The sequence below is a fragment of the Vollenhovia emeryi genome, unplaced genomic scaffold, assembly GCF_000949405.1.
Source record: "Vollenhovia emeryi isolate VEMERY1.0 unplaced genomic scaffold, V.emery_V1.0 DF939124.1, whole genome shotgun sequence".
Taxonomy (NCBI): domain Eukaryota; kingdom Metazoa; phylum Arthropoda; class Insecta; order Hymenoptera; family Formicidae; genus Vollenhovia; species Vollenhovia emeryi.
The window spans coordinates 3468824-3489027 of NW_011967242.1; the positions used below are offsets into that span (position 1 = coordinate 3468824).

Genomic DNA, 20204 nt, shown 5'->3' on the forward strand with positions numbered 1-20204 from the left:
GCGACACGAAGCGACTCTTCCGTTTCCTTTCCGCTACCTTCGCCCATGTCGCCTCTGTCCCGCGCTGACGCGCTGACATAACTCTCGCGCGATTATCTCGACAATATTTCTGTCACTCTCGCAATTTTATCTGCGGCCCCCAATCGCTCGTGGAGCGGGCGTCGCAATATGGCTGATGGACAAGCGGTCAGCTGTTCGGTCATGTCTCCTCACCTCGCGCATTCCCGGCACTCTGGCGAACGTCGAAGGGCCCGGTTTAGCCCTATGATCTATCGCGTAAGGACAGTGAGCGGGATCGCTGTTGAGCGGCCCGACTGTTTACGATAAAGTCATCGAGAGTAATACCGCTTGGGTATCGTTTAAATCTCTCGCACATACAAGAGGAACGTAGCCATTAAAAGATCAGCCGTTTAAGCAACGCATGTTGTAAATCACGTTCGCCGTAAGCGGCAGCTATGCATTTTCGACGGATATGATTTGCTCGCTTCATGAAAGCCCCGCCGCCGGATCATCCAGAATAACGTTTCCATTCAACTCTTGTGGGGCTCAGGCTTTTACGAACCCAGAGCCGCCAGTTTTCACACGCGCAATAATCGCCCGCCATAAATCGCCCCGCGATCATCGCGCTGTCGAGCGCGAGCCGAAAACTTGGCAGCGCGTCGCAATAACGTTGTCTTGGACTAGAAGGACAAAGGAGGACGCGGACGAGCCGTATCATTATTGCGCTACATACATCTGGAGGAAGTTTTTTGAGCGTCCACTCCCAAGGCGCTCGTCAGGGAACGCGGACCCTACGTCCAATATACCGCCGCTCTCTTTCTTAATCGCGAATTCGTCTTTGTACTATTAAGGCAGGACTGCCCGTCGACCAAAAAATACCAGGCCCGAAAACAGACCCGCGATGCCCACGTACACGAACACAGCTTGTCGTATATTAACGATGACATTATGCTAACGACACCGATTTTCTCCGCGATATATTCTATTCTCGTATATCAAATTTCAACTCGCCATCAAGCCAGTCGGGAGAGAATGGGAAATCACAAATCACTTTCGAGGCACGGGACAGGTAAACCCGCTTAGAAAATACATTTTCTGCTGCGCTCTGTCGTTAGCCGCGTCGTTAAATTCCAGATATCGCCTCGCTTCTCGCGATATTATCCGATCGGCTGATTCCTAGATAATAACCGGAGGATTTTGCACGGTATCACGTTCGGCGGTATCATGAATATTCATGAAAAATCCGTGGATACGGTAACTGTTATATCGCGCGAACGAGATCGACACGACCGCGCAGATAACGTACTCGGTCCTTTGACCATATAATACGTTTGTACTTTTTTTTCCCCCCCCTCGCTAATACAGGAATGCCGGCAACGTGCGTCCGATCGTCGTAAAATTGCCGGCGATATTTGTAAATTTTTTGCCCGCAAAAAGGAAACGGGTCGCGCCACGGGCCACGCAAATTTGTATCCCGTCGCTCGGATTTAATAAGATCGCTCCGAGCGATCGGGGCCGATCGTTTCGGGCCTGGACTCTCCGTCTCTTACTTCAGCGTGCTTAAAATTCGCTCGTCACGGGGCGAGCGATACGCGCGATAACGTCAGAGACGGTCCACGCCTAAGAAGCGCGATCAAGATCGGTTGCGATTAATCGCTTACTCGATCTCGAGCCCGAGCCCAGCGCAAGATGATTCAGGAGCGCGCCCGCGCCCACGCTCGGGTTCGGCGAGTGTGCGTGCCGCGATCCCGCGCGTTACGTTGCCGAGAACAGGCGACATTCCGTAATAAATTAATATGATAATCGATACCGTCGGCGGGACTCCGGGCTCACGACGAACCGGAAATAAATCGGATTCATGGCGCACCTGCGGAACATTGTCGAGCGCGTTACTTTTTTTCCCTTCCGTTTTTTCTCCCCCTCTTTTTGCGCCGTGAAAAACCGCCGCACGGAAACTGGCGGCTATTACGTCATCAATACGCAATTCAATTGCGTCGATTTACATTTATATTACTCCGGTTGTGGACAAAGATCAAAGCGACGGAGTGAAAGCCGCGAAAGGCATTTTTCGACGAGCGAAACGACAAATTCGACGCGGGGAAAACAACGAGCGGCGATACGTTTTTCGAGTTCGCGAATATATATTCCCACTAGTCGTGACCGATTTCTTCGTCCTCTTTCTTTCTTTGCAGTTTCATTCATGCACCCACAGAAAAATTTTCCGGATTCAATTACTATTACACTTGAATGTATCATAAAATAGGATCGATATAGCGCCAATCATATTTATTACAAGTGCGTCAAGAATATTTTTTGTCTCGGTAACAGAAATCCTTTTTGAGGATGTATAATTGTTTGATTTATAGCTTGTAACGATTATTAAAATGAAAGATATAAGTAATGTGGTAATAACGAAGCGGAAACATTTATTCTGCGCATAACACTGTCGTAAATGTAGAATATTACGCAATATAGAATATCATTTGCTCATTAACCATATATTTGATACCTTTTATTCCATTGTCGATCGTAGATCGAATGAGAGCAAACCGCGGCCGCGGTATTTCTCCACAATTTATTTTTATTTTCCACCTTTTTTCGCCTGTTTATTTCCGCGAGCTATTTCGTATTACTTATCTCCAGCAGCTATTTTTACCCACATAACAACAAAGTATCATGATTATTCCCTAAACGGAGTAAATTTAGGCGTAGATAAAGTAACATAGTCCGCTTATCATTATTGTCCGCTGCAATTCTTTCTATCGGCTTTAGCGAAATATTTTCCGAGCGGAGGGAAGTATTTCCATTTAAAAAAAAACTGCAAAGCTTCTATTCGCCAGATAACGAATAATTTGCAAATGCGCGCGGTCGCGCTTGCATGCGCCGGCGCAGAACTTCCCAAATATCTATATTTATCCCGCGAATGGACATGGCGCGATCTCTCTCTCTCTCTCTCTCTCTCTCTCTCTCTCTCTCTCTCTCTCTCTCTCTCGCTCGCTCGCTCGCTCGCTCGCTCGCTCGCTCGTTCGTATCACACATAAAAGCGAGTACTCCAAATAATTAACCACGCCCGAAAGAGCGCGATGCGGACGCTCACACTTCGCTTTTGTGCGAGACACGGAACAAAGAGAGAGAGAGAGAGAGAAAGAGCGAGAAAGAGGCGATCTCAAAGAGTCAAAAGGATTCAAAGCGCCGGCAGGTTCTTCTGAAAGGACGACTCGCCGTATCGTATCAGGAAGCGCGCTTTATTTCCCGGCCATTTGCCTTCGACGTCGTGTCCCGTCCCGGGCCGCGCCGTCGGATTCAAAAGGGACGCGCGAAATCGAGATGCAGCGTGTCTCAGGCGCGATCAGGGGTCGTTACCGCGTTGATTTTATTAATGAAGAAATATCCCGGGGCGATCCTGTTGAAAATTACCGGGCGTATCTCGAGCGTTTCCAGGCGAGGAAGGGAATTTCCGAGCGAACGCCTGCTTCGTTACCATGAGACAGTAATTAATTATTTGCTCGGGGAATTATACGACTTATTCTCGCAACGCGGTTCTCTAAACTGTGAAGCGGCGGTTCATTATCATCCCACGAAAAGGATTCTTTCCGGGAAATATATTTTGTGGCGAACGATTTGCGTCGAGACGTTGCATTAACGTGGCCGTTTTAAATCGATCGCGCGCGAATAGCGTAGCGTTATAATTTATCATAAATAAATATAATAAATATAATAGTTGAATCTTGAATAAAAATAAGAAACATGAGACACACAAGGTAAAAACGAGGATCGAGCAATCCGAGATCGTAATTTTTCTTTAAGTGCGGATCTTCTCGGCAAGCGAAGCTCCAATTAGTGTCGTTAATAAGAAATGATATGCTTGAAATATTATCGCCTCGGTAGAAAAACATCCGCCGCCGCGGTCGCCGCCGACCGTGCGTAAACGCGTTACTTTTGCGTGGCAGCCTCGTTAACCCGCGCGCGCACACGCTCGTGCGCGATAAGCGAGTTGTTATCGCGAGCGTCGACAAGGACGAGGAGCCGCTCCGCTGAATTCCATTTTCCGTCGAAAGAGAGATCCTCCGATGGAAACTCGCTTCGTCATTATTCTCGCGGTTAGCAAGGGCCAATTATCGCCCGCAACAACGACGGCGAGACGCACGCGATCTCCGCGGAATAACCAGTTAACGATTCTCGCGCGAATGACTTTCGTCGGGGAGATGCTCCGGCGCGGGGAGGCCTCGGTCGCGGAGTTTGCGGAGGCCAGTTAAGCCCCGGAATGCCCCGTGAGTATCCCACGGGGTGAGGAGCCGCCCCGTTGCTGCGGGAGCTCGCCTCGCGCGCGCGCCTTATAATATAATCCCGGTACGTGCACGAAATTCCCGTAGAAAATAACGTCTCATTTCATGCCGGGCGCCCCCCAGCAGCTTTCGCGTAATAACATGCAATTTCACCCCGTATCCTCCCGTCCGATCAAGCCCTTCTGTCTCTCACTCTCTCGCTCTCTCTTTCGATCGCGAAAGGCGAAGTGCACTCGGGCGAAAAATACACGGCCTAAGAGACCGCGAGTGCAAATTCATTCCGCGAAATTGAATTCCCGTTCCGCGAGGAGTTCGACGTTCTAGTCAAAGATCGACCACGGCGGTGAATCGCCGGCTGTTTACTACCTTTTTCTCCTGGAGCAAGATACGATTTTCTTTTTTCTCGCTTATCATCTACAGTATTACTGCCTGGGGAGGGAATTTTCTTTTAAACACCGGCCGGGAATTAATCGCGGCGCTGGTAGAATCGGTTCTAAAATCTACCCTAAAGTCGCGAAGCGCGGCGGCAACGGAGGCGGACGATATGCCTCGTCCGGGTTGCGGAGCTACCGCAGAGAGCGGAGTCATACTATGTCTGCGTCGGAGGTGAGAGGAGACTACGGAGGGAACGAAACGCGGCGACGAGGAGGAAGATTGATCGCGGTGAAGCTGCATCTGCTACGATGAACTAGACAGAGAGCGAGAGAGCGAGAAAACGAGCGAGCGAGCAAGCGAGAGAAAGAGAGAGAGAGAGAGAGAGAGAGGGGGGGAGAAGAGAGAGACCGAGGGGGAAGAGAGGAAGAAAGAGATAGCGATAGAGAAACGACGGGAGAGAGCGACGGAGAGGCCCTTCGGGAGAGGCTCCGCCTTCAGCTGGCGTGTGCATTTGCGCAAGATGGCGCCGGTCGGTCGGTGTGTGCCGCGGTTGCACACATTTTGCACCGGAGCAACGCGCGCGAACGACGCCGTCGACCGGCCGCTGCGCTCTACTCCGCTCCGGCCCACACAACACCGGATCCTCTTCTCCTTCGCCGTCGTCATCGTCATCATCATCGTCGACGACGACGACGACGACGAGAATACGGGGATCGCGCACGGCGGAGAAGGGAGAGGAGCATGGCGAGGAAGACCCAACTTACAAAAGAGATAAAGAGCAAGGGAGCGAGAGAGAGAGAGAGAGAGAGAGAGAGAGAGAAAGAGAGAGAGACAAGAGAGCCTCCCGCGTGGCCCCGCAATTACGTATGCACCTCTCTCAGACCCCGCGGGCTTCGCGGTTGGCTGCGCTTCCTTCCTGTCTGTGCCGCAACCACTGTGTATTATGCATCCCGCTCTCCGTGCGCGTCCGCCTATCTTGTTTATTTATTTTTTTCCTTTTTTAGCATCACTTCTCGCTGTCCCATCTCTTTCTTCCACCCCCCCCCTCTCTCTTACTCTCGCTGAACGAGGCTCCGTCGGGAATTGCAGGAAAATGATCCGGCTTCGGCGTCAAACGTGCGTAAAAGCGTCTCACAAATATAGAGTGCGACTTAGTTTTGTTAGCGCTCCTAATTAAAGGATTCCGACTACGCAAACTTCTACCGGCATTCTGTGCACTGTATAGTTTTACTCGCGGACGAGTAACGTGGGTAATCTTATTTTCAAATAGGCAGACTCTCAGAGAGTCTAAAGTCTCTTCATATGCATGTAAGTTCAATCGCTACTTTCAGATTAAATTGCCATAACATCGTGGCAATTAACTCTTTCACGTTCGATTCATTTTTGTTTATTATTCCTTTCTTAACACACTAACATCCCAAGAAAACAAGAGGGACAAAAAATGTAAGTGGGACTTACGTGTCCCAGTGGTTAGGGTTAAAGACAAAGAGTTAAAGACCACGGATACTTCGGGCGTTCATTAGCTGTCGACACTTTTCCATCCTACTCATCAGCGGCTGTCAAAACTCGGGACGCGCTCGAACGAGGATCGGGATTTTCCGTGTCTCGAGCGATGGAAATCAAAGGCAGCCGGCCGTCCGAGTCAAACGGCAGATTTCTGTCGGCGGAAAGAGCAATCGCCGACGCACGGGACGCTCCGGCGAGAGCGCGGCCAGAAGTCGCAAGAAATTCCGCGCTTTTTCCGCATCGTCTCGACGTACAATCGGACAGCAGATTTGATTCTGATTAGGGGAGCCGTTTTTTGGAGGCCACGAGCTAACAGAGGGCCGAGTATGATCCAAGCACGTCGGCACGAATCAGGGATATCGTCTTCCAGGGCCTCAAGATCTGGCCCGGCTGTATCGTGTTTCTTCCACGGTCCCTCGTGCACTTTTTGGCCTTTTGCCTTTCCTCTCGTCCGTGCGTCCGTCATTTGTCCTCCGTCCTCTCCCTCTTTTGACGTTCCCTCCTTTTCCTTCCCTCCTCTTGTTTTGAATTTTCCTCAGCGCGTCGTGGAGACTCGAACGAAACGCTCGCGCGTCTCGTCCTCCTTCATCTTCTTTCCCTTTTCGTTTCTCCCTCGTCTTCTTCTCTTCTCGTCCTTACGTCCTCTATCTTACGCCTACATTTCTTTACCTACGCTATGCTTTTTCATGCTTGGCCAACGGCGAGGAACCGAAAGAGCTATCGAGATTACGTACATCTAGAGTGTACACACCATCGGCCTAGCGCGCCTCACCTCGAAACGATTCTCTTTTTCTCTTTGCGTGACGCCGTGAAATCTTTTCTCGCGTGGAATTTCTTAAAAGCACAGAGTTAAAAACGGGAAAGAGCGATTTGTTTGTTATTGACTAGATGTACACGTGATAGAAAATTTCGCTTCGCGCATTAGCAGCGCGCAATCAAAGTGAAACCGGCGATGTAGTTTGGAACATGGCTTATGTACCGAAGAACAGAAACTTGATTGAAACGGAGTTCAAGTCATGTGCGGCGGGAGACGCTTATCAGCTTTCGTTTTACCCTCAACAGTTTGTGTCACTACGGTTCATTGAACAGTTGTTAGATAAAATGAATATCAAATAAAATTGCGGTAAGAAAAATATGCTTCTCTCCTTTATTTCTGAAGTTGCTAATCTAATCTCACTCGAGATCGCGCTCGCGACTTCCTCTCACCGCAAGACTTCATCTATTCCCTTTGCCACGTTTAAATATATTTTTTATCCTCTCCCCCGTACGCAACTGTCAAGTGTTGTTCCTTACGTTATCCCCCAGGATGACTTCCTTTTTACGGACAACTAATCACACATTTCCTGCGTTTACGCTCCTGCTGCTTTATTTACGCCGTCGCCGGTACGGCGCTAATCGTACTTGTTTCTCGCCGCGCGTTTCTGTTCCTCGCTAGAGAAGTCTCGTCATTCACGCTAGAGAGGTGGCAAAAGGGCTGTGCTCGAAATGGAAAGTCATTTACCTGGCGAGAATCGAGAGGACTACAGGCGAAAAACGGAGTCAAGTGTACGGGACGCGTAAAAAGACGGCACGTGGGTACACAACACGCACTCGCGTGCTCGAAAGTGCGCGCTCAAGAGCATCTCGAGGGGGTTCGCCTTGTCGTATTCGGGGCTCGAGATGGATTAGCGCTGCGCTAAGAAACTGTCCCGATGGCATGTTACGGCTGTCACTCACCCGGGGCCTCCCAGTGGTACAATGTCACGCGCCTATCAGCCGCGGTAGAAATTTAATTATCGAGGAAGGTATCTAGCCGGGGAGGGGGAGGAGCGAAATGGCGATGCATCAGGGGAGACATTCGATGGCGCTGATAGCCTCGGAGACGCCTCGTTAATTAAATATAGAAATTCTAATTAATGAGTAGTGCAGAGAGAGAGAGAGAGGTGACTGTTCGACGGTCGTTGACCCAACAGCAACGTGAAACACGCGAGAAGCAGTAGCGGGGTGTAGCGCGTGCTTTTATCATATAGATTCGCCACAAGGTTCGCCTCGACTCCTTTATATCTGGCGCATTTGATACCGTATCGTTTCTTTCGGAAACAAGTACTTGGCGTTTGAAGGCGGAGAAGCGCGAGTTTTCGCGACAAACAGTATTGCTACAGAGAGCTTCTGCCGTGCACGCATCGGCATCACCGAGGCGGATTTCAATCGATAACGCTGCAAAGTGGTTCGAAGATTATACGTATTATCTTCTTAATAGCGGCACAGTATCCGCCGCTAAAAAAAAAGGTAAGACCCTTTCTCGAGGGTCCTCGCTTCTTTTAATTTCGACCTCGCTAAGTCTTCAAAGGAAATGTCGGCGAGCAGTCGGTCGTTGAACCGCGACGGTGGCTTCTCAGCGAGGAAAAACGGAGAGAAAAACGAGCAGATCCGAATAAGCGAGAGAGAGAGAGAGATAGGAAGAAAGTGTAAGCGATTAAAGAAAGGAGAGAGAACGGTATGTGTACTTACTGTGGGCGTAGTGTGCGGCAGCTGCGGGGTGATGCGCCGTCGGTCCGGCATGAGGGTAGTAACCCCTGTAATCGTTGCCGACCACTCCAGCCACTCCGGCACCCCCCGAAGGCGGCTCCAGCGACCTGGGCGTCTCGTACCACGTCCTAGCGCTCGACTCGCTGCTCATGTCCATCGTGTCCGACGAGATTTCGGTGCGTTGCGATCGCTTGCCGAAGTACGACGAGCAGGTGAAGTAACAGCGGGAAGAGGAGACGCGAGAAGGGGAGGAGAGAGAGAGGGATGGAAAGCGGAATGCAGAGAGAGAGAACGGGCGGGCGGCAGGTAGGGGAGGAAGATTAGGAGTACTGCCAAAAGCGCCTCTCTTCCTTTTCCGTCGTCCTCGCGACGCCCAGTGGGATCATAGGTAATCTTGGTCTGATTTGCTGAGCGAAAGGAACCTCTTCCTGGCCTCCGTCCTGCGAAACACATCGAACGGCACGGATTAGTTCGGTCGTTCCTCGCTCGGTCGTTGATCTCGACTGATTATCCTTTGTTTCTTGCTAATTCTTTTATCACGCGGTGGAAAAGAATGTCTTGGATAATCAGCCAACTACAAAAGGTATATTTAAGGACGTCTATATTTAGGAACACGCGCGAGATTATTTTAGGCACCCCTTACGAGTAAATTATAATGATCAGAAGCGCGCGGCAATTTAGAATATACGGCTACCGTATGCGCTGAGAATTATCCGTAAGAAGCACGAGGTGTATGCAAACGTAGAATCAAGTTAATTAGAGTGCTTAGTCGAACGCGATCCACGCGATCCGCACAGTGGGAAAATTCCAACTTTATTAGCAATAAATAATTCCGTGATATATACGGCCTCGTTAAACGGCTAGACACGTGCGCTCGCGCGGCGCGCATTTATTAATTGTATCATTCGCAGAAGCGGGCGATACGCGCCACCAGGCTGACTTAATAAGACGCCGTCAGATCCGAAAATTGTTATTATATTAATTAATCGATCAAATAGCCCGCGATTTCACCGCCATCAGGACCAACGTTCGCCGGTGCCCCGACACGTCATTTCGATGAAGCCGTCGCTCGGCGACTTTCTCGGATTCGGAGGGCGATCGTGTGTAACCGCGACACACGAACGTGGGGTACGGGGTAACGAACAACTTTGTAACGCGCCCGACGACAAGCTACGCCCGTCCGCACACCGCACTGGTTCACGTGCGTCCTTACCGGCTTTCCGATATCGCCCTTGTCGCGTAAAAGGAAGAACCGGCGTGTCATGGACAGGGCGGACCACGCACGCGGTAAATTAATACCGAAACACGAGACGCTTCAATGATTCTTTCATCGCGCACAAGCTGCATAATGCGCCGCCTGTTTTGAGAGACGGTATTTCCCTTTCTCTCTTCCTCTCCCCGGCCCCCCCCCCCGGTCTTTCTTTCTCTATCGCGAACCGGACGCGAAAACGGAAAAACACGCCAAGCGATTCGCGAGCGATCGAGAGACGAGGCGCCATTCTTGCTTCTAGCCGAGCTCGATAGCTGAAGGCAACTGGCGATGGAGAAGAGACCCGTGTCCGACGTTTTTGTTCACTGTAAATTCACTTTTGCGCGACGCTCGCGATACCCAAACATGGTCAGCTGAACGGGTCAAGAGCCCTTCACAACGTTGAGCAACCAAATTTTCGAGTAACATTTTACTACGTTGATTCAAGCAGAATGCGAATATTTTTTAAATTAATATATAAGTCAAACTGTTATACAGATTTCCGATTATTTGTCTGATTTTCAGTCTTCAGATTTATTTACGTGCGTTATGCTAGAGCCTCTCCAATCACAGCGCTGGATTGTTGCTCACGCAAGAAAGGAGTTTTAATGGAAATTCGCCCCCTCGGTACCGCAGGTCCGATAAAAGCAGAGGAAATGCACGAAAAACCAACTTACCCCGATCGTTGAATTAGCGTAACGCGTCGGATTCCGATAATCGATCAGCGTGATCTACGGTAATTAGGTCCTGATCAGCGCTTTAGTGCGAACATACTGAGTATCAACGATTGACGATCAAATACTCGAAATGATTTATCAATCAGCTCATGGGCTATCAAGGTCATCGATGACGTAACCCGGGACAGGTCGGCTTAATCGCCCAATCCAGATAGAGGAGCGCGGCAGGAAAAGGGACGGCGAGAAGAGAGCGGCGGCCCGCGAGGAGAGGCGGGAACGGAGCGACGGGGTTCTTATCGACACACGAGTTTTCGGAAATATCAGATAGCTATCTCCGGCGGATAGGTGGAGTTCCGCCAGCGAATCTCTATTGTCGCGAGAAACTAATAACGCCGCGCGCGCGTTCGCGGCTCCGGCGGGAAAAAATATCCCTCTCGAGAAACCGGTTACGCCGGTCAACAGGTTTCATTTTCAGTCGGAGCCGCAAAATAGTGAATCTGTCGACGCGCAAAAAGAACGACGCCGGTGGTGGTTTTGTTTCGGATAAATTCGGACGTTGCATTACCCTGAAGAATTATTTCACGCCGGCAACCGATTAATCAATGTAGAAAATTGCTCGACGTCGCTTGGCTGGCAAATTCTTGAAGAAATTCATCGCGTTACATTTTCTATTCCTCCTTTTTTTGGCTTCGCGCTAAAAATCACTCTTACCCCGGAGCAAATAAAGCACTCGAAAACAATGCGCGATAAGATACACACGAAAAAGCGTACAAACGTCGATAAGATTGATACCGCGCGGAATGTGACACGCATATCCGATTAATTTTGATTGCCGAGCTATCGAGATTCTTCGTTATTGTTAATGTATTACGCGACATACAATGGGCAAATTCTGCAAATATATTTCGTGCATTACGGATAATATTATCAACCACGCTACTAATGATTACAACGTTTAACGCGGACACTAACGCGACCCTGTATTCCTAATTAGTCCAGGCACTTCTTACGAGTATATATATTCGATATTCACTTAATATCAATCACCAGTAATATACTAATCGAGCGGCTCATTAATTAACCGCGCCGAAAAGTATTGACGTACCAAATTGTCGTCCAATTTTTATCGCGTGAAACGTCGGGAAGATAATCGCGGGGACTCGATCGATCATAGATATAACTAAATTTGAACAGATCAATCAAACCGTATCGCACGACACGATCGCAAGACGAACGGGCGATTACTTTTCAGAGATATCTCACGATCGGAATAATATTTTTTTGGCAATATATAAATCACGCGCACCGCGCACTTTATTTTTATCGCCGTCACATAGCGCTCGTTTAAATCATTAGCGTGCTCGAACATTTACCACGGGGAACATACGGGTGTTCTCGCAGTTTCAAATAATCACCAATGCGCGAAACTCGTTCTTAAAGAAAAGAAAATCCTACTGAAGAAGACACTCGTTTCTTCTTACCGATTTCTTAAACCCCGCCACCCTTTTTTTTCCTCCTCGGCTTTCCAAATAGATACGATTCTAACAGATACGACCCGATAATTTGTCTTTCCTAATCGATGAAAATTAGGACACGGAGGAAATTGTCTAATCTAATAAGACACGCTCGGCTCTAGATAATCGAAATCGGACTCTTGACCGATATGCACCTACGATCGCTCGCACGGATTGTGAGCCATGGGTATTTTCATCGATTCGACAACCGCGATAACGATTGAAAAGCCCGGGTTAGATAACCAACACGAAAATATCGTAGACTTTAACCGCGCGCGAGAGATTACGACACTCGGCGTACGTGCGAACGAAGGACGGGTTAAAAAAAAAGTATCCGGATTCTTCACGTGAACTACAACGACGAGGCGATAAGCGGTTACTTCCTAGATCGGCGTCGTTACGTGTGTGTATATATCTCGAATATTACATACGGCGACCGTGACGAGAACAGGTTCGAGCAAATTGGAGCACGTCCGTTGAACCGCCGAAGAAATAATTACAGCTGATAAGCGTGTACTATTCATATACGTTTGCTCATTGCGATAAAGATGATCTCATCGATCGTAATAGTACATCGACATAACGAGTTTTCACCGGTGCGAATGGACTTTCCTCGCGATATCACGATTTATTGTACGCGTCTCAATTGTAGAACGCTAATAATCAAGCGCGCGAAAAATTAAACGTCCCACCGGTGCATAAATAAAAAAAAAGGCCGTGCGTTTTTCCATCCGGCCGTATCTGATCACGCCGTTAAATCGCGCCCGATATTTTGCGCGTAACTAACGGAAACGGGGAGAGGCCGGGCGTTTTGCTTTTTTAGGAATTCGCCCGTGATCGTAGCGTCGGCGATTCGTTTGCGCCTCCGACTTAAGCTCGATTGTACTTTCATTAGGCCGCCTGCGATCTAGCGGATCTTATCTACTCCGAGTTACATCACTGTGTCCACTCTCGACGAAACTCCATCGACGACAACTCCTCGATCACGTATCACGTCGCTAATCTTATCGAAATTCGTTAATCTCCTCAAAAGCGTCCGCGGCAGCGTCAACGTCGTGACAGCGACGGCCGGTACTCGAAAATGTACACAGCCAAACCGCAGCGTCGAAATTAACGGAGGTCTCGACGAGTGGAACAGAATCGGAACCGACGTTGGTGACGACACTATTTCACTTATAGCGTAATACGAATATTGAGTAGAAGAATAGAATCCGACGATTTTGTCAGCACATTTCAACGTCTTCGGAATATAGCGATTTTATCTGGCCCTGTCGGCTTCAAGAACAAGAAATAACCGCGTTTTGCATTTCAATACGTCGCATGTCATTCCCTTTACTTCCAAGATGCAGAGTCCAGCTTCAAATTGTCGAACTACTTCAGCGTAAATAAGTATGACTCAACTACCGCTCGAAAATTTCACGAAATTACGCTACATACGCCGAAGCCTTGCCGCATCAGGGACGCAAGGCGTCTCATGATCTTTTTGAACGCTTCAAGATTTCACTCGCGGCTTCGAACACGTCCGATATACGCATGATAACCCGATGGGAGTCCCAAAATGGATTCTGTTTCCCTCGCGCGCCGTCGAAACGCGTCGGGAGGTGAAGAATGGAATCACCGGTCCGTGACACGCACTGTCACGGCCGTGGAAATAAGAGGAGAGACGTCATCGACGCGTCGCTTTGGCAGGCGCAAATCGCGCGGCCCGCGGCCGGTCTTGTCCGTCGCGCTCGGCCGACGGATCGTGAACGAAATAATCGAGAACGCGGGAGACTCCGACTCGCCGAGAGGATAGTAACACGATACTCCCCTTGGTCCGAGAAATCGGGAAAAAAAACGTGAATTTCGAAGCTCGGAAGGACATTGGCACTCGTTTACGGGATAACCGGGGATGATGCCTAAAAGTAGGATGTTTTGGGCGAAAGGGTCCGCAAGGTGTGTGCAAAAGTCGAGGATAATTTCGTGATAATTCGATCAGATTTAGGAAGAACGAATCCCGAGGTCTGTGCGTATTCTTTCGCACAGAATAACACAGGAATAACGATCACAAATATCTTCAAGAAGACACGCAAAGGATGAGTGAGCGGCGACGACCGAGAAAGTGGAAGTCTTAAAAGGGACCTACGAAAATTTCTACATGATGAAATTTGGGAGGAGCTATCGAGTTTTATGACCGCTAAGATGGGATCCGAATAAATCGCAAGTATACGTACGTTAACGTATCGTAACTTCTCTTTATGTTTAGTAGATGAACGCAAGACAGAACGCAAAGAGTTAACCGCTACCTAAGGATTATCGTTCCCGCATTTTTCTATCCTCGAGTTAGAACAGTAGCCAAATTATACCAGCTTCATGTATCTCTTTGTTTCTCTCTGTTTCTCTTATACCGTCGTTTTGTTACGTCCGTAAATCACCAAGTTATCCGATATTTTCCCTTCCGATGTCTCTTGTACGTCTTTTTCTGTAGAGAAAATGTATTTTTTGCGAGCAGACAGAGAAGAGGAAATATGAAAGCGAATTCCTCTCACGTGAAAATGCGTACGATATCGGAGACGTGTAATTATTATACCATCATATATAAACATTAAATATCTTGTGAAAGATACAAATTATTTATAATTAAAAATTTAATAATAATTTCAGCGAGAGAAAATACGAGTTTGTATTTTGTATCGGTTATCGCGTTCATAAAAATTACTTTTATATGTCTGTAACGAAATCTAAAATGTAATGAAAACTACATCAATTTTAAGCGTTTACTTTCAACGATTCGAAAACGATTTGAATAATGTTTAATCATGGAAAGTTACTAGCGACAATTAAATTACTTTTAAAATCAGGAATTACAAAAACGGGAAAACTTTATTAATCGGGAACTGAGATTAAGTAAATTCTTACGATGATAATATCAAATATCAAATAAATTAATTGTATAATGAATTCTCGTCATGCCACAATATTAGAGTTGCAACCGGATTTTTCTCGTGAAAGAATTCCAATAACAGAAATTTTATGCCTACGTTAAAAATTTTATAAAAATACAGGAGTAGCACATTCCTTTCAATTATCCAACAAACATTCGAATTAACGTCATTTTAATATCGCGAGATATAATTTGCTGAAAGGAGACTGTATTTTTCTTATTCGCATAATGAAACTACGCTCGTATTTTGACGCAGCTCGAGAGAAAAAGAGAGAGAGAAAGAGAAAAGTAAAAACGATTGGTGTAAAATGAAAATTATCACAAGTATCACTTCAGTTCGTACGCTCATAAACTCTTTGCTATTAATTTTATTGTTATTCTCATTCATTTATTCGATATGAAATTGCATTAAACTGTAAGCACATATTTGCAATAATTCAACACTATTGTGAATGTACAAAACATATTCTACGTATCCAGGGATTGTAAAGTATTCATGCTCAGTGGCAAGCAATAAATATTTTGAAGGAAAAAATATCGATGAGGAATCTTCGATTTTATTTATGTAATTTCAAACCCTGCCACTGTCTCAATCACTCATTTCACACCTCAACCATAATGTGAACTGTAGACACATTGGGGAGTCGACAAGTTTTCAGTAAGTATTTGTAAAGTCACTAAACACTCCTGAAAAAGTTTTGCCTTCTTTCAAACAAAGAGTGCTAAAATAATTTTCACATTGTCGTACAACTCGTAACAAGAATACCAAACAATACAAGAAACCACAAACGGAATCCTCGCGTTTTAAAAGTTTAACCATAGGCGCCATCGGTCATTTCAGGTGTGAAACTCTAAAGGATGCTCGGAAAGCTGAGATGACGAAGAATCTTTTAGAATATCTGTCATAGGACGTAGTTAATTTTCTGCAGGACAAACCGTTACAGGGTCTAGAAGGAAAAAAGGGTCGCATAGTCACGCAGCTTATATTATTCAAGTTTGTTGACCTCACTCCTCCCTCGAATACTACCTGTCGAAGGACCTTCGAATTCCCGCTTTGAAAACTCTCGCGTTCATCCTGCTTGGCTCACATTAGTAAGTACGAAAACGGAATCGTGTAATTATCCAAAAAAGATGTAAGTTGCGGACATAGAAAGGCTCGAGCAATGTCGGTAAACAAAATCAATTTGTTTGCACTGCCGAAAAGTGCCAAATGGCCGGATTGTTCGTCACTTAAATATTTCCTAAGATCTCCGCGTTAATCCCGTGTCACACGACGTGTTGCGGATCGCGGGTCGGATTGAAATTCCGGATCGCCGCAATTCAACCAATTGGATCAGAAGTTGTCCCGTCTGATTGACTGAAATGCGATCCGCGATCCGCAACACGTAGTTAAAGGCCGAATCAGACTAGCAATTGCCGACTCTGATTAGATTGGGATTGGCGATTAAATCGCTGGCTGCTTTGCTCTGATTGGCTAGAAAACAATCGGCAATCGCCGATCCCAATCCAATCCAAGTCGGCAATTGCTAGTCTGATTCGGCCTTAACACTTTAGACACGAGCTTAAATGTTTACCCAGAAACTGGTCCCGAAGTCTGTCAGGTCTGTTTTTATTACAGAAATCCTCGCAGAAATATCTCTCTTTTTTTTACAGTGGTGGATTTTGAAAGGATTTCGGAGCATCCCTTTGAAGCGAGTTCGATTCGGATATTCCTGCAATATTTTAGCCGCGTTATGTACCGTGCCTAATAGGAAATCTATCACGAGATGAATAGCACGCAACGCGACGGTCACCGATCCCATAGAAAATAAACTCGATGGCGAGCAGTAAAAACATAACGGTTCATAATTTATCAATAATACTGGACATAGAATCGTCGCAGATCAGTAGTACTGAATATAACACAATGATAGAAAGTCACAACATTATTCGCACACAGACCCGATGTTGTCCTGCCAGCCTGATTGCGCACGAGCGATATTTAAAGTATTTAGGAGCGAGAGTGGGTTTCAACCAAGGTTGGGAAGTAACGCGTTATAATTATTTTTTTGCTAACAAATGGATAACGACATTGGGTGCTTTCCAGCAACGTACACAGGCGACACTGTGTGACACGATGAATCGCTTCATCTTGTGTTTACTATTTCTAAGCAAGAATGAAACGATTCTCCATGTTACACTGTGTCAATCTGCGCCTCTTGCTAGAAAACACCCATTTTCTCATTTGCAACGTTCGTGGTAACGTAGTTATAGTTTTTCGGTAACGGTAATGATTTCGGTAGTTACTTTCACCGTTACCTTACCGCACTTTTCACTAGTTGCATTCAGAAGACAACAAATTGAGTGATCTTTAATACGATTGGTTCTTTGTCTTGCCTGTAGTTCTTCGCTGACTAAAAAGTGTAGAAACCAATCGCAGTACAAATTATGTATGTGTCCAATATATACCTAATATAGTTATAAAATACTAAATAAAGTTAAATCGTACATATTGGCATATGTCGAATTTTGAACCTTATCCTTTTGCCAAATTGAGTGAAGCTTATTGTCGCCAGTGGTAATTAAACAAAGGGAAAATTTTTTAGAAAGTCCACCAGACTGGCAAAAAGTGATCTTAAGTCACGACGTTTCGACCTCTTTATCGGGTCTTTTTCAAGTACAATCTAATGTTGACTGAACAAGTTAATTTATGCCGAAACAGAACGAGTTGACGAGTCTGTGGCAGCAAATTCACAATGTCATACATGTCTCGGTAGTCAGTGGATTTTTAACAGCGATGTCAATTTAAAAAATTTTCTAGCAGCAACCGTACGTTAGTGGATCTCGAATTAAGCTGACAGTTTTCTTATCCTTTTACTAGAGGATATAATTTTACTTATACCTTTTGTTTATATTTACTGGAGAAACTTGTATTTAATTGCATCGATGTCAAGAAAAAAGTAACAAAGATAGTGACAATTCGTGAGTGTTTGAGTAGCGGTAACGAGTTACTTTTGTAAAGTAACTTTCCCAACCCTGATTTCAACTACGCGAATTGATTTCCTTTCCGTGACACATGATCCGATTAAAACGAAATGTCACCCTTCTCGCAGCGACAATTGACGAGTTTCAAGGCAAGTCGAATAATTTTGTGTCATTTGGGCGCTGCGATAGATCGAACGCATTAAGGCCGGTCTACGATACGCGGAATAAAGCCAATAGTACAGGATACCATTTTTCCTACTGGATTGCTTACGAGAGCCAATCGGGATGCAACTTTGTCGTCTAAAATTGTGACATGGTTGGTTTGCAGTTCTTTTACTTGATAAGGACCTGATACTTGGATCGAAACGCCGTACCAATGTAACATTTAATTAATTACATTGCCAGCTGCGTCAACTAGAAGCTTTGTTTCAATTTTTATTCATCACTGGTGACTTATACTCCTCTACCTTGGTTAAGTCATCTAATCTAAGACTCTGCATCCTTATTAGCTCTCGTAAGCAATCCAGTAGAAGAAATAGTATTGTGTGCCGTTGACTTAAGTTTACACCACGTATCGTAGACCAGAGCCTGTGACGATTGTTATAATTCTCTCTCCCATCCTCCTCGTTAAAAAGTCTAAGAATAACAATTGGGCAGTGAGAGTTGTTGCGTGAATTGTAATCAGGTACATTCAATTACGATTGTGACTTACGATTGTCAATTATAATCAGGTATATTCAATCATGATTACGACATACGGCGGGCAAAGGCCGAAGCAGACTAGCAATCGCTGACTCGGATTCGGTTGGGATTGGCGATCAACGATTCTCTTCTAGCCAATGAGAGCCGATTACTGGCCGCTCTGCCTTCATTAGGACAATCGTCCACCGCCAATTCCAATTCGATCCGAGCCAACAATTGCTAGTCCGATTCGGTCCTGGCGCTTTGCGCGAAAGATCGGAAAAGCGACTCGGCGGGGTGGATTCGATAAAGGCCAGGCCAGCGGCGGTTCGCGCGGTATTTGCGCCGCGCTACGGCGCGCGGTGCCCCCCGTCGCGAAACAATCAACGCGGATAATCAAAGCGACCACGATCGTCGACGCTGTCTGCTCTTACCTTATCTCGCGGCAATCCCCGGACGAGATAACAGGACGACTAGCTCGCTGTAGGTCCCGCGGACGTACAGACGCGCGGCGGAGGAGGGGATATCGTTATCACTAAGTTAGCACCAACACACTGCACCGTACATCACACACACAGCACATTGTGGCGTCCGTGGGAGTCCTGCTCGACGGGCGGATGAGCGAGCGTGCGAGCGAGTGGGCGGGCGGAGAGAGAGGGGGGCGACAAAGCAGATTGATCGACTTTCGTTGATTCTTCCTGCCGTTCCTCCCTTTCGCTTCCCCTTCTGTCTCTTGGAGAACGAGGACCGACGAACGTTCCCTCGCGTACGCGAGATGGAACTTTGGCGCGTGAACTCGTCGCACACCCGGTCTCGTACTCCGCCTTCCGTCACAAAATTCGCCTACTGGTCCATCCTCCTCGCGGTCTTCTCCGTCGCGCGTTCGTCTTATCGAACAGGCAAGGTGCGGCCGTAGAGTCTCTCTCTCTCTCGCTCTCGGAGTTTTTCCCTTCCTTTTTTTCTCAAAAAACGCACGCGCGCGCGCGCGAACTCGACTCGATGCGACTATCGTGGCAACCGACACGAAACTAAGCGATGAAAAGACCGCGCTGCTCAAGCCCCCACGTACCCACGCGCTCGGCGCCACTCGGCGCCGCTCGGCGCCGCTCGGCCGCCCGTGACTCCGCCCACCAGGCCGCGAGCCCAACCTACCAGAGGGGCGTAACTGCCCTCTCCCCCCCTCTGCTCCGACGAAGAGACGTGCACTCCACTCACCCGTGTGCACTTACGCCAGCGGCCGTACCGCTCCTCCGGCGACGATGTTATTGCCGCCGCTGTCAACGCCGTTGACGAGAATATGCGAGAGAACGGCGAAGGGACAAGTGTCTCGCGCTTTCGTAAAATTAGTAGCGTAGACACGACAGTAATGACGGATACTGACCCATCGAGAGTCGAAGACGGCGGTAGATGGGGACGCGGGACGACGATCGATGATGTTGGTTGAAATTTTTAGGCCGTCGCCGTCCGCGGGACGGATTTCTATTGGCCAGCTGAATATTCATGAGGGAAGGCGGTGCCCGC

The 20204-nt window shown here is 47.3% G+C and overlaps 1 protein-coding gene across 1 annotated transcript in view; it reads right to left on the minus strand.

The window, feature by feature from the left end:
- LOC105569491 (GATA-binding factor C-like) overlaps positions 1-19707 on the minus strand; it is an 85167-nt gene extending 65460 nt beyond the window's left edge. The window contains exons 1-2 of the mRNA XM_012026001.1: positions 19118-19707; positions 8658-9115 (exon numbers count right to left, since the gene is read on the minus strand). Of these exons, the coding sequence (XP_011881391.1) occupies positions 8658-8832 (175 nt within the window). The 5' untranslated portion in view covers positions 8833-9115; positions 19118-19707. The remainder of the gene's footprint in view (positions 1-8657; positions 9116-19117) is intronic.
- Between the last annotated feature and the right edge of the window lie 497 nt (positions 19708-20204).